This window comes from Sylvia atricapilla, chromosome 1 (assembly GCF_009819655.1).
Source record: "Sylvia atricapilla isolate bSylAtr1 chromosome 1, bSylAtr1.pri, whole genome shotgun sequence".
NCBI lineage: Eukaryota > Metazoa > Chordata > Aves > Passeriformes > Sylviidae > Sylvia > Sylvia atricapilla.
The window spans coordinates 106527956-106555570 of NC_089140.1; the positions used below are offsets into that span (position 1 = coordinate 106527956).

Here is a 27615-nt window from a genome sequence, read left to right on the forward strand (position 1 = left end):
GCAAATGCAGATTGTTTTTTTCAGTAACATTATTATGTTGCACAAAGATTATATGTTTTGTGATTTGAGATGTAGCTGGAGCAATCCAAGTGCAGCCAAATCGATGAAGGCAATCTTGCTCTATTTCTAGTTTTCCAACATTTCTTTATTACATGTAATAGAACGTTTTAGCATAATAATTCAGAAGTCCTGAGATACAGAAGATGGAGAAATAATGTTGAAAAGTAATTCCTCACATCTGGCTTTCACCACATGAAGTGCAAATGGTGAACTTAAACATGGAAATACAATTTACTCCTTTGAAAGTTTACACCCTTATCTCTTGCAAAGAGCATACATTCATTTCCAGTGCCTCAAGGTAAAGACTAAGGCATCTATCTCAAGAACAGTATCAGAAGGATTTGGAAGCAATCTTTTCATAATGTTTCTTTGGAAGGGAAGCAGGGTTACTCAAAATTCATAGCGATTATTAAGTTTACATTCACACAGCAGATATGGTACCATATTATTTCCCATCAACCGTGTTGTCACCTGCTGAGAATCCCTCCTTGGTTTAAGACAGCCATTCATTACAAGGCATTAGCACTCTGCTGCACAAACCAAAGTTATGCCCCAAAAGTGAACCGGGCAAGCCTGTAATACGCACACTCAGCTCATGAGGACTGTGTTTACTTCTTTTTTGAGCCCTTCATTTTGGTGATTTAATAGGCAAGCAATTTCTTACTTCAGCAGATTCTTCCTATATTATCAAGTCAGGTATTTCTGCACAAATACGTGGGTGTTGAAAAGACTTGCAAGGCTCCCCAAAGCTTTGCTGTATCAGTGGAGTGTGCACTGACAGCAGGGACTCTTTATGACAAGAAAAGCTGATCAGCTGCAAGCTTTCCTCTTGATGAATCTAACTCTTCACGAGGTCTAAACTAAGCCTGTGGGTTTTGTGGGTTTTTGTTTTGTTTTGTTTTCTTAGCCTTCTTTGAGGCCTGCAGAAAGTTATGAAATAGATTTTTCTAGTCCTCCCAGGAGCAAGGGCAGGTTCACATCCTGACCTCAGAAACAAAGCAGCCCACAAAAGCCAGCCTTCTCTGCCTAATATAAAGCAAACTACAACATGCAACACGCGGCAATATTAAGAGTGAGAAATGACAAGCATTGTATCAGCATTGGGAAGGAAAAATAATAAAACCCAGCCATATTAAAAATTCCAGCAACAACAGAACTGAACAACACAGTTTTGGCACTGCTACTGTCTCCATAACCAAGGGTGGAAGCATGATATTCATCTGCAGAGTGCTTAGTTGGAAGGAAGATTTCAATTACATGTCAGCAAAAAAGAAATTCTTTATTACAGAGGGTTATTTATTTTTAGATATTTCAGCCACCTTATTCTGTAACTATTCTACTACCACTTGGGTAGTGTAATGTACAGGCACATAAAGACTATCACAACAAGATGTACTAATGAAAATACAAAATAAGCCTCAGGACTGAATCTCCTCACAACAATATCAATGTAAATCAGCTCAATCAATTGGGGGACATTGGTGTGAAAACTGAGTGAGGAAAGAATTGGGCTCTGAAGCTTTGAACAGTCAGTTCAAGTATATTTTAGAAATGTGAGGGCTGTTAAACTGTGAGTTTAGGAGCTTAGAAGACAAGAGAGGTGTAAAAATGATAAATCTTATTCTCATGGTAAAATAGCATTAAGGATTCAAAATATCATGCCAGAACACATAAATACTGAAGTGGAAGTTGCTATCAAAAGCATCAAGGGTTTTACACAAGTGAGAAACCAGATTCTTATCAAGGACCACAGGACTGGAACAACTAGTTCCCATTAGCATGAGTGTCAGTGGTGCTTGTGCAAATCCCATGTATGGTGATGGAATATGGACTCTGGAATCTCTGTGACCTTGATGTGCAATATTTATGCCTGCACCTTTAGCCTCTTGTGCATAATGAGATGCAATCTTTTAGCTTTATGCACTTCACCAGGCATTCAATTAGAAATAGGAAAATTTTTTTTTTGGAGGGTGGGGGAAGAATGCTAAGCTACTTAGACAGAAGGTAGTGAATCAAAAATTGCAAAACTTGAGCTTTCAAAAATAGCCTGAGTGACCTCTTCCAATACTCTGACCACTCCATCACAAGCAGGAGGCAACCCCTGTGAAGAGCGAATTCTGGCAAAGTTCTCTCTTCACAGATGATGCACAGCTTAAGCTATAATGAGTTTTTGGGTTACAAATGCTGAACGCATTAATATTCCTTGATGATAATTATCACAGTATAAGCACCTTTCCCAATGTGAGTAGCATAAAGCAACTGAAGCAGCATTTTTACTACATTTGAAACAAGCTGGAAAATGGGATTTTCTACTCTTGTAACCTGAGGTCAAGATACATCAAGCTATGCATATTAAGTATGTCTACCCTATATAACTATATAGACCTTTCCATATATTCACACACATGCATGCAATTAACACCTTAATTTTTTGAATACTTAAACAAATATGCCATGCATATGAACATGATTTCCCAAGAAAAATCCAACATTTTAAAGCAGACTCAAATAATTTTCAAACAGGCTACACTGGTATTTCTTCCAAAGTGAGTAATTTTTTTTCAATATTAAAAAAAAAAAAGAAAAGAAAAGATGACTGATACAAACTAAAGATTAGAAAAAGTATTTATATTCATCCAAATAGAAAATAACATTTGCAGAAGAACACTGCTTTTTACCTTCAGGACTTAAACTCTGTGCCACACTAAATATGTCTCATACCCACCACTACAAGCCTTTCTTTTTTACAGGAACATGTGAAAATATAGTTCTTCAGTGGGCACAAATATGTGCATAAAATTCACAGACAGGGTAATGAGATATCCCTTGGAGATATCCCAAGGAAACAGTGGAGTGGGAGCCTCAATCCAAGCAGCTTAGCACCTGCAAAGCTGTCCCTTACCTGTCAGTGCAAGCAGCAGAAGCGCTGTGCTGCCTCTGCATGGGGCAGGAACATGTGCAGCAGGGCAGCAGCAGCAGCAAACACACTGATTTAACTGCCAGACAGGCTTGCCCAACCTTTGTAGCCTCCTCTTACACATGCACAGGGACAAATACCTGGGAGTCATCCCAAGAAACAGATGAATACCCATTGTGGAACCCACACACCTTTCAACGACAACAAGAGATGCGCTGTCTTAAACAGTATAAACAGGTTTGGCTGTTCTGTAAGTGCAAGACATTTAATTATTATACAAGTACTTACTGAGGATTATCAGCATACAACAAGGATCCGGAATTTGCAGACATTTGTCAAAGAAGGCAGGGTTTCTAATGATTTATTATTGTTTGATTAACAACATCATGTAGCAGCTTTTTATTAAATCTCTATTTTGCGTACTAGAGAACCTAAAAGTGCTACCTAGTGATGAACTGTTACCCTGAGAAGAGGGCAACAACTTCATCTCTGCTTTTCTCTCACCCATAACTCAGAAAATATTAATTGTTAAAAACTGTGTACTAGTAAGGCTGCCTTTAAAACGCCACCCTGTGAGTCACAGGGTTTTTACTGAATGTTGTAACACTGTTTTAATACCATGCAAATAAACTTAGTGCAGCTTTTTTCTGACTAAATGGGAGTCAGTTTGAGCTTAATCTGAAAAATGGGAATCAATTCTGATGTTCTGTTGGTGTGAAATCTGCCGAATGTACTTATGTCATGTTGTCCTGCCCTTCCTTTAGGAAATATGCCTTGTTACAACCATTTCAAGAACTAAAGCATAATTTTTACTTATGTGCTGTAAAATGTCTCAAAATTCCATTTGAATATATGGCAAGGTTTTGAGGGAACATTTGCTAAATATTTAACAGCACTATTGGCTTATTAAATACTGCAATGTGAAAGCCATGAAAGGATGATATAAAGCACATGACATTTTTTTTCACTTAACATTGGTGCTCACTTTGAACACTGTACAAGCCCATTCATCAGAAGAACTGAAGCATTCTCCTTCTTATCAGATAAACGGCATCTTGCTATTATACAAATGATTAAATCCCTCCTTGGTTAATTGCATAAGATCTGTTCCTCTGCAGTTAAATCCCCTCTCCATCCTCCCCACTAAGACATCTGAAAAGATCACATCTGAAAAGATCACATCTGAAAATTAAAAGTGATTCAGTGAAATCAGTATGGCACAAGATATATTGCTGATATGAAAAGCAAACCTAAGGGAAAAAATAGTCAGGTAGAGAACATGCAGCTTTGGTTTATCATACATAGAAACTGCATGGATAACCATTTTATAGGTAGAAAATTGAATTAGTTTCTCTGAACATCACAATGCATTTGATAATTACATAACACAGTGACAGTTGTTTTTAAAAAGGAGACATAAGACTGAAAATGCTCTATAAAAATAAACATTTCCATTAAAACAGAATCCAAAAAACTTGGTTCACAACAACAGATGCATTTCAGTAGAAATCACAGAAAAAATATTTAAATCTGCAATGAAATGTATTAATATAAACTAACAAGGAAAAAAATCTCTTGGCATGGAATTGCCTGCAGAGTGTGCATTTATTCTGTAAACACTGTAACAATGATTATCTGTCCTTCCAGCTCTCAGTGGAGACTCCTGCTTTTGAAAATGTCTTGTGGTGACTTACTAAATTCAGGCTATTTCAATTAGTATTACAGCACATTAAAAATTAATTGTATTATAGAGTGGATTAAGGTTTAAATTTCAGTTCTACAGTGTGTGTGCTAGAAATGACAGCTAAAAATCAATGCTCTCTGGCCCATAATCGGAAGTTTGTACGACCAAATAGTGCAGAACTGGCGTCAGTTTTAAAAGAATTGATAGTACAATACAAGATGTGTCAGATCTTATCCTGATTTAAATGGGAATGCTATCCAGCTACAATATTAAGCTAAAGAAGAAACTGAAAAAAACAAAAAGCTGCCTTACAATGAAAAAAAAATGGGCTATCTTCATAAGGATGGAAAAATTCCAAATTACAGCTCAAAATTCATGTTTGGTATCACTGAGGGAAAAAAGATGTTTTAATGGGATGATGACTTCATTACAGAAGACACATATTTTTTTTCCACATTTAGAACATGTTGTTAAAATACCACCCGGAATGGCAATTTAGGCTTCGCTCTTACAAACACTTGTGAACATATACAGCCTTATTCCTGTATAAAAGGAAGTTTGTGACATTTATTCATGTGAATAAAATCGCACACGTTTTCAGAATCAGACCTTTTCACTACAATTCCAAATGCATTGTGGTGCCATGCAAGCCCATTCAAACTTCTCTTGAGAGTGGCAGGCACAGATACAGGTACAGAAGTGAGCTTGTGGATTTGTGAAACTCGTGCTTTGGGACACTTTTTTTGGTCACACAGTCCTGGCAAGGACTGCACCAAAGAATGAAGACAATAGAGCCACAAGCCAGCACACCGGGGAGCCCTGACACTGTGCGAGTCATGCAAAGAGCTCTAGATTCTATGTCCACCCCTTAGCAGAGCACCAGCAGGGGATGTTGAATCCCCAGGCTGCAGTGGAGGGTGGGACTGGAGCTATGCTATCCAATGTATCAAAAGTGATCAGGCAGTGAGGGCGTGTGGAAGTGGACACTGGTTCTTTGTACCTCCAGTAAGTGTGTCAGGGGTGGTCTCCTGAGCTGCCCTACAGCTGTGGCTGTAGAACACAGGACAATTTCTTCACCTCCACACATACAAAACAAATTGTTATCCTACACTTCATCATCTGACTAATCAGTTAAAATTTGCCTGCATGGATGAAGGCTCATTCTTGTACAAGTGAGGCAGAAATCTGCTCTCTTACCTTGCTGAAATGTTAAGACACTATCACTGGAGGTTGGAAAGATTTTTGAAAAGAAAGTGTCTTTATTAAAATATTTGCAACTTCACAAAAATAATAATTTTTCTTACTTGGGTGAAATTAATTTTGCAGAAGGTTCCTCGTGGTCATGGCACTGGATGATAAACTGACACCATTGCTATAATTCTTTCTTTGAATGTGAACACAGTGCCAAAAGGAAAGGAAACAGCTCGAGCAAAATAATTCTTACACTCTTCTGTATTGTAAAATGTATGGGGAATAGCAGGAAGGTAAAAAGCATGTTCCACTTGTTATAAATCTAGTATTGCTCCTGTCTGAAAATGGTTAGCAAGAAATGTCTGTCACTTCTATCAGCAACAAACTAATTTTTTTTAAGAGCAAATCATGAAGAACACTGCAAGTCATGTGAACAGACCGAGCTGGCATCACTTAAAGTATTGCAAAGCCACACAGGATACCAGAGCCTGGAATTGAACAGTCATTGGTGTGTACCTAAGAGACAAATTGATGTCCAAAATGTTTTGAAAGATCCCCTGTGCTACATGGATGTCCAACAGCAAGTTTGGTATCAAGAGAGTAAAGAAGATGGGTTGTAATAACAACAATAAAGAAATAATCTGGTGCAAATAGACCCCAAGGTGTAGTAGTCATCCCCATGCAACAATCACCCTTCACTGCAATTTAGTGATGTTGCTTCATTATAATACAGCATACAAAGGGGGCAATATTAAGGCACACTATTTAAAGCTACAGGATCTGTGGTGCCAGCTATAGCTTTTAAAAAAAGTAATTTCAGCAGAGAATACTGAAAAATTAAAACTGTCCTGAAGGTGCACAAGTGTGTCATTTTTAGAAGACTTAGCTGAACGCCACAATAAGAGATTGACGCTAAAGACTGACAATATATTTTATAGTGTGGGCCCTCAAACCTGTTACAAAAACACAGCTATAACCGGTTGCAAATTAACAACAGCCAAGAAAGACAAAGAAATTCAACTGGTAAGGGAGAAAAGAATCATTTTTATATGATAGGAGAATATACAGGAATTGAGAAAGAGATTTATGCAGAGTACAAGACCTACAGAGTAGATGGACTTTGAAGTAACTTTTAGAATTGCAGTGACAAAGGAAAAATTCTGAATAGGAGTAAGACAATGTTACCGACTCATGGAAACCATCACAATTTCTGTTAACTCTCTTCCTGTTAACTGGTTTGACTGGGGAAGAAATGAAGGACAATATCTGTTGTGTGGAGCAGGGGATGTCAGGAATATCAGGTGGACAGCATCTGTGAGGAGTGATGATACAGTAAAAGAAGAGGAACAATTTTTCTTTAAATTGCACTCTGAAATGGATAGGAAATATGAACCAAAATTGGGAGCTCTAAGGCAAGCAGCAGAATTCCCCATTAGCCAAGAGATAATAAAAAACACAAATTATTTAATAGCTTGCTATTTACAGCATTACAGTACTTTTCCTTCTGAATGTGCATTAACTAATTTGTCTTGAAAAAAGTCTCTGTGGCTAAGTACTGTCTCCATTTCACATCTCAGTGACTTGTTCTAGGCTAGCAAAGAAGTCACTGGGAAAGCTGGAACCACCACAGACTTGAACCCATTCTGACTCCCATTTTGACACACTGAAATGAAAATTCTCTTTGTTCTTTGTAGCCTGTCAAGCAAAGATGTGAAAACAGTACTTGGAAAAAAGAGGAAATCCCCTCCAAACAAGAAAGGAGAATGCCATAAAGCAAAAGGAGAGAGAGAGACACCATGTAATGAATAAAAAGTTACCTATATTTGTGAGACATAATGGCATCGGAGAATTCAGAGTCCAAGAGCTTTCCAAATCTGCTTTTTAAGGAGATGAATGAGAAGGATACATTTAACAAAAAAAGGGCAGCTGAAGTGTGTTCAGAGTGCTTCTCTTGTCAGAGAAGAAACTTTCTCCTACTGAAGCTTTAGCTTGAAGGAGACAAAGAAAATTACCAGCCCACAAAAAGACTGGCCTGGAGGACCCATCACCAGGGTTGAAAGAGATGCACATGCAGCACAAAAGCGGCATTTGATGTAAAATACGGTAACCTAGGTGACATATCATAGAAATTAGAGTCCTATTTTCTGTCACCTAATTTATTCCCATGCACCACCATGAAGGATTTTTCCTGGTGGTACAATTCCGGTCTGTACTGCTAGGCATACTCCATCACTAGTGTAAATGCAGAAGCAGGTAAAAGTAGAGAACTTTTCCATTATTAAGAAGTATCCCTAAGAATAAGTTTTCTAGACTAGCTCTCTGCCCAAGACTATTTATTTCATTTTTCATTTATTTCTTTTTATTTTTGTATTTTTTCATTTTAGTCTTTTTTTTTTTTTTTTTTTTTAAGCTCAGCTGTATTTTTATCTAAAGATTTTAAGAATACCATCCCTGTAAAATCTGACTTGAAGAGTAACACCACACAAGGAGTAGTGTGGGTTAAAAGTTCAAATTTGGCAGGGAAATGTCACTCATCTGAAGAGATGAGTATTTAACTGCTCTGGTGAAAATTGGTTTTGATTTGATCATGTTATGACAGCTTGCAAATCACACTTTGCACTAAGTGATATTTGGGTTAGGCTTTTTAACCAAACTTTGAAGGAAACGGAGGGCTGCATTGCCTCTGAATGTCTAATTGAACGAGGTAGTAAACATCAACATCTCCCAAGCTGTTCAATAAATTACACAGTGCTCTGCAGGAGTCTCATCTGGGGGACTTGTGGGGGGTTGTGAAGGATTTTTTTGCATTGCTGTCCAATGTCTTGGCACTCACACAGGTGTGCAATGAAACGCAATGAAGCCAGAAGCACAGTGGGTTCATTGTGAAGGTTGCCTGTGAGAGGGTTGGGAAGAAGAGTGCCTAGCCAAACAGCTTGATATTAAGAATATACTGCTGAGGTCTTGAACTTCAACACTCTAATAAAGTGCTGTGTGAGAGAAAATTTGAATTGTGTGGCTAGGCACTGGAAAAAAAAAAAAAAGCCAAATCAGGATGTTACAGGCATATCCTTAACTCTTGCCATTGCACTTGTGCTTTATGATTGCATTTGATTACACAAATATACTATTCCTTTTATCATTCAGTCTAATCTAAGCAGGAGGCTGGTACCTTTCATCATAAACACAGTGAATGAGGCAGTGTTTCGAACTAAGCTTTGTCCAGCACACCGTGAATAGCATATTCTTTAAAGTCTCTTGGATAAATACCACAATTATCAGATTATATTCATGTAATAAAAATAATGTGCTATGTAGCTTTGCACCTTTGAGCAGGTCTTCTTCATTCTGCCCGCTGACTCATTTCCTCTGGGGTATCTTATAATGCCCTGAATTGCACAAGGTATTCAAACAGCAGCTTAGTTAAGAAAAAGAAAATTTACAAAAAGGAAACCATTTCTTCTTCCTTTCTTTCTATATGTTGAAATTACCTCTATATGTTAGTTTCAGGCCACATGTCAGAATCACTCATTTCTGCCGCACTGATACATTGGTGCAACGGTTTTATTTGCATGTTTCACTAGATGTGTAAACAGCAATTTCTACACAGTCTAGAATCCTGAGATTGAATGCTGAGGGCCTGAAAATTTTGTGCATGAAAAACTTTAATTTGGCAATATTCATGTTTCACATTTATGTATTAGGTGACTTTAATTTCTTGTGTTTCCCAGATATGTATATCTAGTTTGCTGGTTGATGAAGCACCGATCTTACAAGTTGAAGGGCATGATAGCTAGTTCAGCTTAAATATACACATGCCTATGCTCATGTATAGAAGAGGGTGCATTCAATTGCAAAACAGCTTTTCTTTAAAGTGGGTATCACCATTTTACTTTACTGCTGATTTTCTACTGGCTTCACTTAAAGAAAGTAACTCTACAAGTGAAAAAAGATATGCATGCAGAGTATCTTTTGACCATAGACAGTCTATGAGGCATGCAAAAAGAAGGATTTTAACACAAATATAATTCTAAGGTCCCATAATGGCTGGATAGAAAGCAGTGCTTATGGAAACTGAGGTGGTAGCTCAGCCACTGTGCTGAGGAGACTGAAGGAGTTCCTTTCCTCAGTAAGGATCATTGAGAGTGTCACCGGTTAATTCCTGCTCTATGCTCCTCATTAGCATTACTCTCAAGTTTCTGGTTATCATATCCGAAATATTAAGACATAATAAGTACGAAGGTGCAGATAATTGGATATTAACCAGACCATACTTGACTGGGCAGGAGGTAGGGCCTTGCTTAAACTAATCCTGAAATGTATTAATCACCAATTAATGAATGGGTTTCAAATTCATTTTCTATTATAGAACACCTCTGAGTATCTAAGCTTTTTCTAATAAAATGAGTTGGAATAACAGGATAGGAGTAAGAAACACTCCAATTTGAGGCTGGTTTGAATTAATCACCTATAGCTTGTTGTTGAGTCCATTGAAAACAATAATCCTAGAAGCAGCGACTCTCTATACACAATATACACACACACATATATGTGTGTGTGTGTATGCGTGTGTATAATAGCACTTACAGGCTCTATATGTGGGGGCAAATGGTCATACAGATGCTAAATTCAGAACAGAGCTAGTTCACTGGAGAACTGCTACAGCACTATCTGTACTTCTTCAGAGCACTTTAAGATGAACAGCATAAGACCTGCATCAACTTTAGATGGAAGCTGCCAATTAATGATTTTCAGTGTGAAGACAGATAAACATATATATCACCTTCTGTTAAAAACAAAAACAAAACCACATTCCCTCTCTCCAGCCCAGCACAAAATGTGGTCCCCACCCATCTGCTTTGTTGACCTGAGCTCTTGGTAGGTGGAAGAAGTGTGGTGGAAGGGCAGAGATTACGAAATCCCTTTAAGAAGCTTGGTGGGTAGATGGGGGTGGGTGGGCAGATGGGGGTGGGTGGGGAGGGTGACAGAGAGTACTAAGCCCCAGCTTCAAATAACTTTGGTGATTCTGCATTAAGCATGCACCTTTAATGGGCATTAGTAACTATCTTGGCATAGCTGTACTTTCCTCAGCTAAGGCTAAATTGCTGCACACAGATAATCTCTAAGTAATGGCAGCTTTTGCTACTTTAGTGTATCTAAAGAAATGCAAAGAAGATAAAAAAAAATCTCATCCTATTCATTAAAAAAAAGCCCCATACCCCCCCAAGCCCCCCCGTTTTCTTACATGTCCAGGTTAATTTTAAAATGGATGCTTTAGCATTTTTATTATTTTAAATTGGTGCTCACTATTGTACTAGGAAAAAAATATCAGGGATTCTTATTCTTACTAATGAAGAAAATTATAACAGACATGGTTGAAGTACTATTATTCCCCTTTCTCTCTTCTTGCCATCCTCAGTGTTATTTACATTGATGTGAATTGCAAGTAAACCAATATTATCCATCTCTCTGTTTTTCCCTTAATTTGTTGACTTTAATTTTAGTAAGTCTTAAATAAGCGCTTCCTGAAGATGAAGTAAGATTTGCAAGCAAGTAGTCCTTTTATCAACAATTTTGCCACAGAAACACACAAACATTTCAATGGCTCTTCATTAGCAAACAAATCAACAAGTGATATTTTAATGCATGACTTTATTCCATCTCTGTGGGGACCGTAGTTGAGAGTGTGATGTACAGTACAGAGAAAGGAATCATCAGCCACAATGTCCCAGGGCTCTATCCATTGAGGACTTCTCAGCCTCTGCTTAAAGAGTGCATTTAATTGACTGATAGACAGTAGCTTCTTTGTTCACAGAAGACAGCGAAGTAATGGCAGCTTGAAAATCGTACCATCTACAGGATCTCCTGAGACTAGTAACAGGGGGATATGTGTCAGGAATAAATAAATAATCTAATTATTAAGCCACTTCCTGTCAAGTTAACTCCAATTTGTTGGCTTTTGAAGGCAACAAAACGAGGCATTTTTCCTCATTATGCTTCTCTTTTTATACCACTGGTAATCACAGGCGGATTAAAGGGTGCCTGATTGGTTTTTTTGTCAAGGAACTGAGAAGCAGCCAACAGTACAGAAAAACAGAGTTGGGGTTAGAGGAAATTTCATGCTTGTCTCCTTTCCAGCTCCCTAACAGCCCACACTGCTGCCCCATACAGTGCTGCCAGCTGTACAGCAAATGTGTGCCCCTCCAACGGCGGCCTACCAGGCCACAGGCTCCATCCTGAGAGCTGTGAGATACCTTGCAATCTTGGCAGGTAGCTACTGCTGTCATAGGCATAATTCTAAAGGTGACCTACGAAACCCCATCAGCTCACCAAATGCAACAATATGAGCAGCTCAGGCTCGACACCCACTCTCCATATTGGCTTCTTTTGTTGCGCTTCCCGCATTTACATCACGGGGAGAAGCCTTGGGATGAGCACCCCTAAAGAATGGGAGTCTTCCCTGCTCAGAACAGGGGCGGTTTGGAAAGGCAGTGGTGAGGCTGCCCTCGGTGCAGACAGCCAAACGCGGCCGAAGGAATGTGCTACGGCTCCGGAGAAAGCCCGCAGTGCAAATGGCCAGCAAAGAACAAAAGGAAAGGCGGACACCCTGCCATTAATTCAGCCTGTGGTGCCTGAACACTGACACGCACAGTGTATCACTGCCATGGCTCGGAGGAGAATCTTACAGCAGGTGGAGGGTAGGGGACAGCTTTCATACTGCCAGGCGCTGCTTTTCCATAGTGTCCTGTTCATCGAGTGCTATTCATGCCACGGGCACTTTTGCAGGAAAATCTAAAGCTTCCATGCACTTTGCTTCATTTCCTTACAGGATGAACTCCAGCCTGAATTGCAGACATTTTTCAGATGCCTGCTGTTACAACTAATATTATTTAATAATATGAAAATTGCATTCTATTTTCTTAAAAATTTTGAGTCCAAGGTTCAAAGCCCCCCATGCCTCCCCTGCTCCCTCCCTCCCTCACCCAAAAAAAAAGAAAAGGATCCATGGTTGTCTGCAGACTGTGTCCTGGCTGAACCATTTGTGTTTTTACAAGCCTGGAGAGCCTTTCCCAAAAGCTGTCTCAAAAAGCAAGGAGCTTCAAACCCCTGAAAGAAGCGCCAGCTCCAAGCAGAGCAGCTCAGCAGGGAAAGCCAGCACCTGGGGACAGGGGGAGGCAGGGATGGCGCACCCATAGCCCCAGTAGGTGAGGCACAGAACCTGCAGCCCAGTGAATGGTGCTGCTGGAACGTGTGTACAGCTGCCTTTGCCACTTCGGAATACATCCTGAATTTTTCGTTAAATTGCGCAGATAATTAAAGCCTCTTCATATTTACAGTCTGCTTCATTGGTACCATGAATTCTGTTTTCAGTTACTGTCTGCAAATTCCCTCCCCACGCAATTTCATACTAAGCAATAACACTTCATTTTACATAAGTTTTATCTGATGTCCCCATACAGAGCTGCCAGCTGTACAGCAAATGTGCAGCTCTCAAACTGAGGCCTACTAGGCCACAGGCTCCATCCTGAGATCTGTAAGGCACCTTGCTGTCATTGGCAAGCGTTCCCTGCTATCGCCGCTACCATCGCTCCACACCACACACAACTTAAAATCATCTGATTATTAGAATTTGTGGTCCACACTCCATTTTATCCTTTATTTAATCTATCCCCAGATCACACATTTGTTTAAATGTTTTGGCTGGTTTACAAATCATGCAGCCATCTGCACAGTAGGTGTGACACCATTTTTTAGACAAAAGTTACATTACAAAACAACAAAGATAAAGTCATTTGAAATGCTTTGGTGTTTGTTATTCTGCCTGGTTTGCTTGGACCAACTCTAAGAAATAAATAGAATTATCTGTGTAAATCGATGAACATCTATGAAAAACAACACCCAGCAGAACGCAGAGCTTGCTCCATTACCTACGTTAATATCATGACAGCTGAGGAGAGATGACCTGGCCCACTTCTCATCTCTCCTGTACAGATGGCTATTAAAGAGAAAGTATCCCTTTTGTATGGTCCATGCAGAAACCCTTTATGGGCTTTTCAAATAAGCCAGCATTGCCCACAGGAGAGTAGCTTCCTGTTAGTATTAAACAGCCCAGATTTTGCCTATTTTGTAACCCAGCTCCTCATGAAATAAACCTACGTTTTCTCGGATTTTACTCCAAATGCTGATTTTCCTGGGTATTTCAATTACATCTCCTCAATTTGCAGACATGGTGACCAAGTTTCCTCTAACTTGTATACAACTTATCATCAGCTCTGCCTGTAAACAGGAGATTCCCACGCATTCAAATTATTTCCTGATGCTAAGAAGGTATGATCACTCTCTTCACTATAAATTGACAATTTTCATTTTTTCTACTCAAAAACCAACTTCCAAAAAAGGAAGTCTTCCCCCTCTAGTGTGTATATCTATATCTTTGGTTCCTTTGTTTCCAAATCTCGGCTAAGAGGGACTTTACAATATCAGATTTACTGTAGAGTGATCAAACTGACCTTCTGAAGATGTATTACTTGAGGTCAACATGGTGCAACAAGTATTAGTTGCTCAGCACAGCTTTCTGCATAAGTGAAAGGAAAATCATGGGGTTTTAATGACCTTAGGCATTAGACAAATAATAGAATGTGTGAATGCCACATGCTATTACAACCATACAAGAATTTTCTTGGGCTGATTTCCAGAAAGCCAACTGAGGTTTTTCCTTTGTCTTGACATCAGTGAGGTCTGCAAGTACCATAATGTACACTGCACAAGTGTGAGGCAAATAAGATTATTTATTTGTGTAGGTTTATTATGCATGCAGTTAATGCATGCATAATGCAAACATGCACATCCACACAACACACAAGCATATATACATATTATATAACCGTCACCGAAAAAATCAAAAATCATGAGTTGCCCTAAAATCTGTCTTTACATCTTCTAATGGTTACATACCACTTGTTATTTTAAAACACAGCTGTAAAATTTCTTTGCAGAGAGGTTAGAATGTTAGATCTCATTTTCTAGATACCCTTCTTTTTAAACTCCAATTGTTTCAGCATAGATTTGGTTACTTGGGATTTGATGAAGTATTTATTTACCGGTGTAAACTAGAATTCCTCTTGTCAACTGCAGGACTGCTTCATCCTGTTTTCCCATTTGCTTTCTAACTTTAGTGCTCAGTACCATTTTTTCCATTCCCTTCACTTCCTCATCCTGCTCACACCTGCTACCCTGCTGAATGCCACATAACATCCTTCATTCAGAGACAAACTCTCCACAACAGACTTCATAAAAATGGGTTTTATACACGATACAGAAAAGGTTAAAGAAAGAAAAGTCTTTTTACTTATCAGAATATTTAGAAATTCAAAAGTAGGGTTTCAAGAAACTACCAAATCCTTCCCCTTTGCTCCCCAACTGTTCAGAGGGGCAGCGGTTCTTGCTATGACACTGGGGCTTGCTTTCTCCATCAACAAAAGTCACAGCAAACTACAAAGATTGTGGCTGTTTCCCCCTTTTATCATTCTCTTTGTCAGCCTGATCAGTCCTCAATGGTAAATGTGCTGCTCTGTTGTGCACAGCCAGCGGCTCGCAATTTGCTCACTATGTTTCATGAGACAGTTGTTTGTGGCTGTTTGGAACACATTTGCCTCTTTGGGGATTTATGCGCTAGTTGCAATGCCAACCTCCATAGTGATAGAAATTTCTTTCTAACTAAAATAGATAATTAGAAGCTGGTAATTATTGGTCAAGAATTATCAGAGTGAAAAAAATTAAGCTCTTCATAAATAGTTCTTGGCAATGTCATCTCTTTACATTATCTCATGCCTAACAGCACTTTACTCAGAGCACTTACAAATTTACACTACTGCTGTTGAGCCCCATAATTTTATATGGAGTAATTCCTTTCCTGAACTCCCCCAGTTCTGAGCCATGCTATATATGCATGTGTGCAAAATGCTAGGCAACTGCTACAGCAACTGTTTAGTCTATTTACAATGAACTGCATCAGATACTACAGATGTAAAGGAATCAGTTGAAGATGAAACAATGTTTAGCATGTCTGCTTAAAATAACAGTGAAAATAATAGGAGGAGCAGCAGAGTGCATCAAACAGAACGCATACAATGGAAGACTCTTTTCTTACTCTCTCAGGTCAAATGCCAACTGTAAACTATGTGATGAAAACAAAGGAATGTCAGAAAGCTTCTTTTCCACAGTCACCATGGAATTTTTTTCCAGAAATGGAATCTTCTCAAAGAAAGCTGCTAAAAGTGCTATATATTCCACTCAGATAAAAAAAACGTAGAAGAAAGAAGTCAACTGAAGACATACCATTTATGCAATCCTTCCTAAACCCACATGAAACCTAGATTTATGTTTCCTTCTTTCCCACCCAAAAGCTGGAAATTGTTACACCCACAAATTTCAATACACAGATCAACAGACAGGTCTTCATTTGGCAATTATCCTTACAGTTTTCCAAACAAAAGTACATGCCTACATCTAGGTCGAAAATAATGACAAAACACAGGCATATTTAAAAATCCTCACACTATGCCTTGCTTTCTGCTAGCATCCCCATGCCTAGCCTGACTCAGTGTATAGTTTAAGCTAACACAGGCTCTGCTTGATAAAGCACAGCGTCTGGAAATGTGTGGACAGATCTGGCAGTCAGAACTCTCAAACTTTAGCTCACTTAATGCAAGCAAGGGATTCCACTCTACTCCTCTTTGTCTTCATCCATTCAATGGAAAAGGCTTACTGCCCTGTCCCATCATGAAGATGTTGGGAAGCCTTGATGAAAGGCTGAAGAACAGTTCCAAAATGGAAAGTTTTAGAAGTAATAAATGTGTATTACCAAGGGAAAGCTGCCCCTATGACATCTTTTTATTACGTAACTTGTATAATGTAAATTGCATTGTTGGCAAAGATACTTAAGGTTACACTTCACTGGGTCATCGGCAGATTTTATTTTCCATTAGGTGGCATAATCCCTCTTGTTGAATTGATTGAAATATATAATAAAATCTGTAAAAATGCTATATGCTCTCCTAACAAAGAAGAGTAAGAGGCTTTTCAAACAGCCTCTAATCCTTCTTCCCCTGCTAAATGTCTAGTTGAGATTATATTTGATTAGACAAAAACACACACATACATACAACCTAAAAATACCTACCCTCAGTGGAGCTATTTTAGCCAACAAAGTAATTCCAGTTGCCTTATTTAAAAGTCTAAGTTTCACACTGGGGTTTTATAAGTATAGCTTTGCCTCAGTGACCTTCCATAATGCAACTTCTCTCTGTGGATGTTAGCAACATGAACTCAGTTTACATCCCGGGATCATGTTCAAGGGGCACAGTGCTTAGATGGGACACCATCAACTTTTCCAGGCATTCAAACTGCATCATGATGTTGAGCAGCAACTGTTTCCCTCAGCTGGCTGAGCATTATCTCTATCAGTGGTTCCCACTTATTTCTGAGTGGAGTTTGGCAGATGACTTTCCACATTCACTTTTGTCCCATGTCCCAGGTGCCTCCCCTTTTCTCTCTTCTCTGAATTATGATTATGGAGTTCTTCAGGTAAGAAGACACTACAACCATCAATAACCACAACACAGATAATGGGAACATTTTACTATGAGAGGAAATAACAGTTCCTGACACTGTGCAATGATGTCTGTAAAGGCACTTACTGCCCCTACATCTGATCTAGGATTATCACAACATTTGACTTTTAACTCCTGCCTTGCCATATTACCTTCTCTCTCTCTAGCATTTAAACTCTTTTCTTTCTCTGTGTTTTCCTGAAGCTTCCTTACCTTCCTTTTCCTAGAGAAGCAAAGACACTACATCCTGTTCTGGCAATCACCTACTAGGAAATCAGGGCAAGGAGACACGTTTTATCAGATACATATAAAAAAGGGAGGGACCAATGTCTTTAGGAAACCATATTTTTTTTTGTTTGTTTAATGTGCTGTGTCAACAAGCCAATATTCACTCCACTGCTTAATCTAATATATTTCTCAATCTACATACTGACCTGCATGCAGACAACTACAGGTATATTATATATATATTCACACAAATGTGTTTTGTGTTCACGTTTTCAGTATTATGTATAAATACAATAAGAATACTTGCAGATGTACATAAACTAAGGCTGGTTAAAAACAGCTTGATGTGACCCCCTGAACCTTTCTCTCTAGACAGAATGTGGCCTTGGAAAAAGGCCTGTGAACAATGAAATAAATTATAGGGGAGGGGGGGGAGAGTGAAATTAGAAAGATAGCCAAGGAAAAAATCCAATTAGTAGTGAGAAGACTAACAGAACTGGAGATCAGAAATTATTTTTCCTTGCGCTTCAATTCCGAGGTCACATTCAAAACTCTCCAGAATGCAGATATTCCTTTCACTCCACCCCAATACAAAATCCCCTTGCATTTGTTTAATCGAGGCTACATCATTGGGAGCTGCACTGTTAAGTCTGGCAGTGCAGATAAGAATCTTCCACTGAACACAGATTACCACACGCATGACCGGCAAATCTCCCTGCATGTTTTGCAAGCTCCTTTATTTCACTAGGAAGATTTTATATTAAGCACATTTAAATCTGTGTCACTATGGTTATGTCATGAAGTAATATCATGCATGATTAGATAGAACACAGACAAAACAATTAAATATTTTTTAAAAGATTCTCTTTCTCATTCAACCTCATCCAGCTTTAAGAAATTAAACATAGGCAGTTAATAGCTCAGTTTAAGAAAATACATCTTTTCAGATCTGCAGGCTGAAGCTAGTTAAATGGATTTGTCCTGCTTTACTGACTCTCTCCCCATATTGCTCTTCCTGTTATGACTCTTTAATAAAACTCCTTCAGAAAATAGAAGGAAAAATAAATCAGAGCATTTAGTGAAATAAGTGAGGACCTATTCTAAAAATGTGAGGCATCTGGGAAGTGGGTAGCAAGAAAACACATTATCAATTCCAGCATCATCCCTTATAGACAGTGTCCATTACACCCCATCAAGTTTCAGCATCACTATATGCTACAATTAAGAACATTTCAATCACTGGACTGAAACAAAACAACAGAAATACTGAGTTCTGTTGTTAGTAGTACCCTACTTTTAAATCTCATACACAGATCGAACACTCTGAAGCAGTTCAAGTTATCTCCTACCCAAAACCACAAGATATCAAAACTAAGGCTAAACCTAACAGGTAAATTGCTTGACTCCTTTGCAAAACCAGGTTGTCATTTCCATTGATTCATTTTTATGAAAAATATAAAATGTTTACGCTCTAAATGTGTAACAACTTAAATAAAGTACCCATAGAAATGGGCCATAAAGTTTTGGCAGATGACTTTCTTTCACAGTGCAGCCAAATTGCTAAGTGTTCATGGAAGAAATCTGCATGTTACCTCAAAAGAAAAAAAAGAATTACCACCAAACTAGAAAGTGGAAAAATCAAGCAAATTCTCTTCTGTTGGATATATAATCAGTATCTTCTATACAATATTGTTTGGTCTATGCTTTGCAAGATTTTCTGCTATTTTAACAAGAAAACCAGCATAAGGAAAGCAGGAGTAAAAAATCAGTGGTATCCATCTCTGTTTTGAAAAGCAAAATTTGGAAAAAAGACTGAAAAAAAAATCAGGAGACAATCCCAGCAATGTTATCCTATTAGCGAGCAAATGATGTGCTTGATAAATTTAATTGGCTGATAGAACTCTTAGTGCTATTACTGAGTAGTTACCAAATTAAAAACATTATGGGTAAACCTGGGGGAATCAGCAAATAATAGGAAAATATGAATATCAAAGAAAAAGCAGCTTTTGTTTTATTCCAATTTACAACTGTAACAGCTTTGTAAACATCAGGATTCAGGAATTCTAAAAGACGTTTTCTTAAATGCTTGTACCTTAAAGAGTGTATTCTATTACTGTATACTACAATTCCTTACTTTTTCAAATAATTTATAGTATTTAATTGTATACTCAGACTGCTCAAACATAACAAACAATACTATTTTATGGCCATTTGAATTATTTATGTTTCCTAATGACAAAAACTCACCAGTTTTGATTTTGGTGCTGAGGTGCTTGAGAAGTACACAGTAGTGTCATTACCATAATAACTTCTGAAATTAAAACCTGTCTAAAACTCTACGGAAAGCTAACATCCAGTTCATTAACCATTCCTGTTAGTTTGTTTTCAATAATGCAAAAATGATTAGAAGTTTAATTTGCTAATCACCTGTGTTTTGACTGGCAGTGGATATATAATTCTCTGCAGAAGTCTAAACTAGCCCTTGCAGAAAATAAAATATGCTAATGCTTTATCAAGTCTAATAATATGAATAAAAAAATCAATCATGCCTCAGTTAATCATTGATGGATCCACAATTAATTTCTCTTTAACTGTGTTTAATTTTAGAGACAATGGTGATAATGAGTAAGAAAAATGGGCATTTGTCTTTGAGAAGTTTTAGTGCTCACTTACCAATCATGTGGTTTGCAACATGAACTTGGATATCCCACTCATTGTAGAAAACCATCTGACATTTGATGCACTGGTAGGTCTTCTTCTAAAGAAACAAGGGTAGATAAAATTTACTGAAACATACAATTGTAATAATTTCATTATAACTCAAAATACAAAGTCCACAGTGGTCATTTAAAGCTCTCCAGCAATGCTTTCATTAAGTCTTAATTATTATTATTAAAAAAAATAACACTCTGCAGGTTCTGTAGTACCTTTCATTAGAGTTTTCTGAAACTTGGTAGAGATTGTTGTCAACTTCCTAACTCCATGGACACATAGTATTGCTAAAACATCAGTATCACACTCATGGAAAGCAAAATGGAATGAGGCTATATGGGATGTAAGCCAAACAACACTGAAATCAATGTGGATCCTTTATTTTACACCAATGGATTAGATCCACTACAGAACAAGGGAGAAGCAGGAAAAGAACACAGAAATGAGAAATATGCTTGTCACATTTTCAGTGGGGCTGCAGAATCTTCTCTGCACCACACATTTTAATTGGTCCATTAGGCTGCCATTTCTCAAGGAGGAAAACCTCCCAGCTAGTCTGCACAAAAAGTTCCTGTACCAGGACATTTGCTCCAATAATATCTATTGGCAAACCCAGATTAAACTGGGAAGCCTGACTGGAAATTAGCCAGAGAGCATGCCTTCTGGCCACATTAGATTGTGCTTGATTTACTTAAAAATCATGGGGTATACAGTTCAAATTTCATTATAAACCAGGAAATGCATTAGTCTGCTCAGTTTGATGCACAGAACATGTTTTTCATTTCTGTCTTGATGTCTTTAAAAAAAATCTGCTCTTTTACTTTTCTACAAGGTATATAACTTGTCCAAGACATTTCAACATTCTAAAAATGTAACTGCATTTTCTCTCATTATTTTTCTTGATCTGAATTGGCCAGAGAGTTGATATTGGAAAGCATTGTTTTAAAAGTGAAAACTAAGAGTGTATTCAAAGTAAGGTTTAGTTTTTTTCTTCTTAAGACTTAAAATCTGCAGTTATCCAGGCATCTAATGAGACAAGTCAGATTCATAAAATTATTCAACTGCATAATTGTAGTATCAAGGACTCAAGTCCTAAGGTAACAGTCCTGAAGAGCTCAATTCTTGTTTTGAAGATGCAATGAAGTCAAGGTAAGCCCTGAACTGCCACATCAAGGCAGTAACTCAAAAGACACACATCTTTCTGTACAGCCACAGGCACCTTGCCTACATCAGCAAAAAGAAGAAAAAAACACAGAAAAACACATATTTTTTAAAGAATGTAAAGTCACAAGAAGCTGGTACAGATGTATTAAATTGCAGATTTCCCATATATTAGTTGGAGAAGAAATAGGGTTCACTGGATAACGTGCATCAAAAATACAGTCTCTCTTGTATATATTTAACTTGTGAAGTTTTATGCAGCTGGTATTATCAATTATATTTCTTAAAAGGTGTTGGCTTTTTTTACTTGACTCCAAACAGTAATGAAGACAGCTGGGTTTTTTATCAGCATCTAAATTTTGATGTCCTGTCCCAGACAGATAAAGTGCCCATCTATTAAGCATCTTTCTACTCCAGGCCTGCAGGCAGGAATATAAAGACTTCAAAAATATGTTGTTTTGCCATACTAAGTTAACTGAAAAATTAGTGACTACTCAAAGTCAACTCTGAAATTAAGTGCTCCTGTGGGCTCCTCTTTACAAATCTCCCATTGCTTAGCATACACAGAGGCTATTTTAATTTTCTCAATGACAATAAAATGTGCTGTGTCTCTTCACAGTGGAAACAATCATAAGCTTTTTTGCTGTTTTTCATTTAAATTAACCTTAGTTTTTCAAAATTTAACCAAGTTAAATCATTATGCAGGCAACCAAAAATCAATGGACACCCAGAAACCGAATCTGCTTTGACCTAGTGTTACTGTTACAATCTGTAAAGCCAGTTGTTCTTAAAGATAAAACACTTGTTCTCTTTTTTCATTGTTGTGACAATACTGGTAACATTAGTAGAAAACCAGATTCAGTCTAAGGATTTTCTATTATGTATTGGTAAATTTAACCTTCCTGCACCACATCTAGATCTAGCAAAGACCTCTAAATAATGACAGTCACAATCAACGATATATTATTCTAAGCTCTTTACAAGATGCTTTTTGATGCTGACATACAGAACAACAATATTGCATAAATAACAATCACTCTCCCTTTTTTTTAAAACGTTGTTTCCCTTTAGAACTAGTTAGAAAATATTTCTTACTCCCTGATGACTGGCACTATGTATTGTTTATTAGCATACCCCTAGCATTATTCCTGATATGTGACTTTGTTGAAAAACAAAGAAACATAAATGTAATGGCTGGTCTTTTCTCTTGTTAGCAGAGCAATGCAGAGTGCATGTCAAGAATTGTCAGCAAAATTATGACTGATGTAGATAAAGACAACACATACAAAGGTTGGGTATTTTTTGAAGTCAAATGCTAAAAAGTAAAGTGATTTGACAACAACAAAAAATAATAATTTACTAGCACTGACTAGCCTATTCAAAATGATCTGACATATTTGCAGAATCACACACAGAGTTTTTCTTTTTATCATGAAGGGAAGATTGTTTTTGTGACTGCTGCTTGATCAAGCACTAGTTCTTTTTTGTTTCCAAGCATATTCTAAAATGTTGACATCAACTTTCATTAGCTCAACACACACTCATCTCAAAGTGTCTAAACTTGTGCATGATCAAGTTTTTATTTTAAAAGCATACTCAGTAAATTCCACTTACTCTTAGATTTTCAAAGTGATCAAACCCAGTCGTTTTCACATCATGTTGAACAAAACCCACATACTTATTTCTGTACGTTTCACATTCTAAGGAAGTCCTTTGCTGCAAGTTACATATTAGTTTCACAAGCTTTGTCAGAACCATAGGACTCATAACTGCTCACATGAGTTCCCATGTCCTGATGAGCTTCATGTCTGATCCCAATTCCCTGCTAGGGTGAGACCTGGGGGGAGACCCAGCCCCTCCTCACACTGTGTTCCCAAAAAAGGGGACACTTGGAGGAATAAGACAAAAATGAACCCCGAGATATTTCAGCTTCATTTGCCTTGCCTAAATAGGAAAGAAAGAAGCCTTGCAGCGCTTGTATGACACACCACAAGAAAAATTGGATTGTGACTCAAGGAGGCATTTGAATTTCTCTTGAGTGTCTCCAGCCTTTGCAGTACAAGATGGTTCGAAACAGAAAGGAGCTCAGGGCTGTGGTAGCCATTCTTGCCTTGTCCCGCTGCAGCAGTTTGCAGCAGGGAACCCTTTCTGAGCTCCCTTTCCCCTCTACCCAAGCCACAAGCCTGTGGAGGACCCAGCAGGACTGAGCAGGCACCCCAGACCCTGTTGCTTCAGCTCACAACCCTGAGCATATCCATTCCACACAACAATGAAGAGTGGACAGCTAAGGGCACTTACACCCTAACCTGCCACAGCTGCTTTTCCCGAAGAACACCTGCCAGTCTCCTGAGGAGACAGAAGAATGACAATATTGTCATTCTTCCCTACAAACACAGAAAAAAGCTGACACGTATTTCCTGTAAGAGCATAATTTCAAATCAGCAAGGGTGGGCCACAGAAAGTTCTTGTCAGTACATTTCCGTATGGACTCAGACAGGACCAGTTTAGCAAATGGACAAGATTCAATGTGTTCTAAACTGTGCAGTCTTTCAAAAACTCCCAAAGATTTGTTCCAGAGGAGAAAGGCACATAGGATTAAGAAAGTGGTTTAACTTTTTCCTTTTATCAATATTATTATTGCTATTATTATCACCTCATATTTTAAGAAGAATTCTCCAATATGCAAGCTCATGCTCCTTCACTGAATCCTCTCCTGCCAAGAACCTACAAGGCAATTTGTCTCCTCCATGTTGAGTGTAAATCTGAGGCCCGAATCATTCCTGGAACAATTCACAATCACTGTAGAAGAGTAACTGCTTGAACAAATGTCTCATAAGAGCATTGGGTGCCTTTTGCATTCCTGTTTTCACAACCATTTTAAAGCCTTCCAGCATTCCAATCTTCTCTGTGACTTCATTTAAAGAGCTTTGGATTGGGCATATGCATGTGTCTCCCTAACCTTTTGAATAATTAATGTCACCTAGACCTTTAATTATTGTCCCAATCCTCACTTATCACTCTGCAGTTTTCTGAATTTCTTTTCTATAAAGGTGCCCAGAGTGTCCATGTCATGTGAAATGAGACTTTGTTGCTTTTATAAACAGCCCAGGAATATGAACTTTCAATTGGTACTTCAATTCTGTGCACAGAATTTTATTTGCTTTGCTTTTATAAATGAAGCAAAACAATTAATAACCACATTACCAGAGGATTTACAGTTCTACTCAGAAGTGTTTCAAAAGTATGCAGAAAATACTTCTGTGTAGACTTTTGTGCCCTGTGACTGAGGTACTGATACATTATTTTTTTTCTATTCCCTAGCCTCATTATATTACTTGAAAATGAACTGCATGTGCTACTTATTGGCTCATGCTCCACCTCCTTGTCAAAATCATTCAGTATTTTATCACCTGCCTATTTTGTTCTGACATTTCCCCAGTTTTGTACTATCAGGGAATTTCATCACCATACTACTTATTCTTTTTTCCAGACTGCTGATACGCTGCACAAGTTCAACAAAATTGATGCACATAATGATTCTTAAGGCTTTCCATTATTTACACCCCTCCAAACCAACCTGCTTCAATTCACAAGACTCCTATGCTTTCCATACCCGAGATCATGTTTCTTTTCTTTTTTAATCAAAAAAAGTATCTCTCCCTATGCCGTACTTATTCACCCAACAGATTAGTCTTTTGTGCTATACCGTTTCAAAAGCTTTGCTAAAATCCTGGTAAATCATGTTTATAGGCTTCTCTGTCAGCACTTGTGGCTATTCTCTCAAAATACTCTTTATTGAAAATTTTAAGCATGATCCTCCCTCTGTGAATCTTTGCCCTCTATCCTTCATTAAATCCAAACTTTCTTCTATCATGTCTTTGATTAGCCTTCCTCTTCTGTTCCTCACTGTTTAAATCAAGTTCACAAACCAGTAGCTTCATGCATAAGCCTTATATTCCCTGTTAAATGTTTGCTTAGTGGCCTTTTCCCAGGTTGTTGATGCTTCTTCTTAACGCAGGTTTATCTGCTTAATGTTTCCTTTTATCTTCACCTCCTTTTGCTGAGAATTTTGGAATGGATATTTTTGTAAGCCATTTTTTGTATATTATACTCCATTATATTTCCTCTAATCTGTACTTCATTCTTCTCCATGGGGAGGATATGCCACTAGCTCAACAACAAAGCATTTGTTTAACAGTACTGGCTTCCTTGATTCCATATACCATTTCTGGATCTCCTGTACCCATGCCCCTTTTAATTGAATACTTATTCCCTATATGAACTAACCAAAATATCATTTATAGCTTCTACTGCATGGCATATAAAGTCTTAGGTTTACAGGCATTCCCAGTTTGGTCTATAGGCCTTTCACACGTCACTTCTGTGCCCTATCAAAAATGGTCTGGACGTGTACCTGTTATCCCAACAATAACCTCCTTTTTACACCTAATTACATTATTTGCCCTTGTCACACTACTGAAGGGGACTTTCAAGGCTTTCCCCCCTCAGCTTTAGCACAGACTGATTGTATGGATCAATGACACAGCCGAGACAACCTGCTGTTGTGAAGAAAATGATACCACACCTCTCACATCCTCTAATTCCCTTCTCCCATATCAGTCATTCACTCAGTTTCCCTCACATAAAGGGTGGAGTTAATTCAACCTTTTAAACTGACAGAACAGTAACCTGACAAGAGAAAGTGAACAGCATCCAAAAAATCATATGAAGATAACAAGTTAAGACATTTAAAACTTGCACACCAACTATAGCAATTTGCCAGTGCTAACTCCTAATGCTGCCAGCTGATTTTTTTTTTTTTTACATCATTATTTTATTAAGCATTAGCAGTGTGCTTGGCCCTTCATGATACACAAGAGCAACCATGGTCCTAGCTTTGGCTATTTAGCCATTTTTCATCAGAGGTCAGATTAATTTTGACAGTACCTTAATTGAGGATTTCTTTTCTATCTTCCTGGATGCTTATTTTGTCAACCTTAAGCTCTCAGAAAACTAAGTATATGTTAGCCAGTTTCACTGCATAGTTAGTTATTTATCTTGCTTATGGGGCAATGTCATCTTGCTTTTTTCTTTTTAATTGACTAATTACCAACTCTTGTAATTGCTCACACAAAACCCATAAATTAGTATTTCCTGATTACTTTTAAAAACATGTTCATGGAGATTTTATGAGTATTTTTCTGTTTTGTTTTCATTTAGCAGGGTCTTAAATTGTAATAGAGTCTGAGTGTACATGCCTGTGGAAAGAATACAATCCCATAAGGTAAGCAAAATGAAAAATGGAAAGGAATGTTATTTTCTCTCATTTCTTTCATTATAGTTACTTGCTGCTTACACAGAATATATTGAGTCAGAAATACAAATGTTCATGTTACCAGTCTTTTCTTCTCTATTCTGTTACTCATGGTCTGCTGTTCTGTCTTTCACCTTTGTTCTGGATTCTGCATTTAATCATGTCTGTCTTCAATGTCTCTTAGTTACAAACCTTTTCCTCCCCTAGCTGACGAAGAGCATTACCTTGCAATGTCTCACATTCCCACACAGAAAAAAACACATCTTGCCACATTTAAAAACTGCATCTCTTCCCTTTGAGATCTCTAATCCTTTAACTCTCTCTAGGCCTTTCAAACTCAGTACTGAAGTGAAATACCTGTCAGAAAAATAACTTGAAAACCTGGCAGCACATGGCTGTATATTTATTTTCTCTCTCAATTACTTCATATCAGGCTTACATAGTTTATGAATACAAACAGCTCTAAAGTAGTGTGGATTTGATTTGGGATCTAAAAAGCAAATACACTTCTTTCTGTCTTTCTTTCTGAAGGCCTGATCCTGGGTGAGGCTGAGTCCCTGAGCAGTGCACATGCATGTGCTGAGCAGCACCCAGGAATTTGGGGCTGTATCAGCAACTGAACTTTCTGTCAGCATCCCCACCCCTTTCTGTCCCCTTACACTGCACTTAAAACCAAAGGCAATATTGCACTTAAACCAAAGGTGCAGTCTGAGACCCTCTGAAGCCTTAGAGCTGTTAA

General features: G+C 38.0%; 1 protein-coding gene across 11 annotated transcripts in view; it reads right to left on the reverse strand.

The window, feature by feature from the left end:
* ZNF521 (zinc finger protein 521) overlaps positions 1-27615 on the reverse strand; it is a 230707-nt gene that overhangs the window by 97006 nt on the left and 106086 nt on the right. For all 11 annotated transcript variants that reach the window (XM_066330097.1, XM_066330141.1, XM_066330080.1 and 8 more), the window contains one exon: positions 20363-20447. In XM_066330097.1, coding sequence (XP_066186194.1) covers positions 20363-20447 — 85 coding nt within the window. The remainder of the gene's footprint in view (positions 1-20362; positions 20448-27615) is intronic.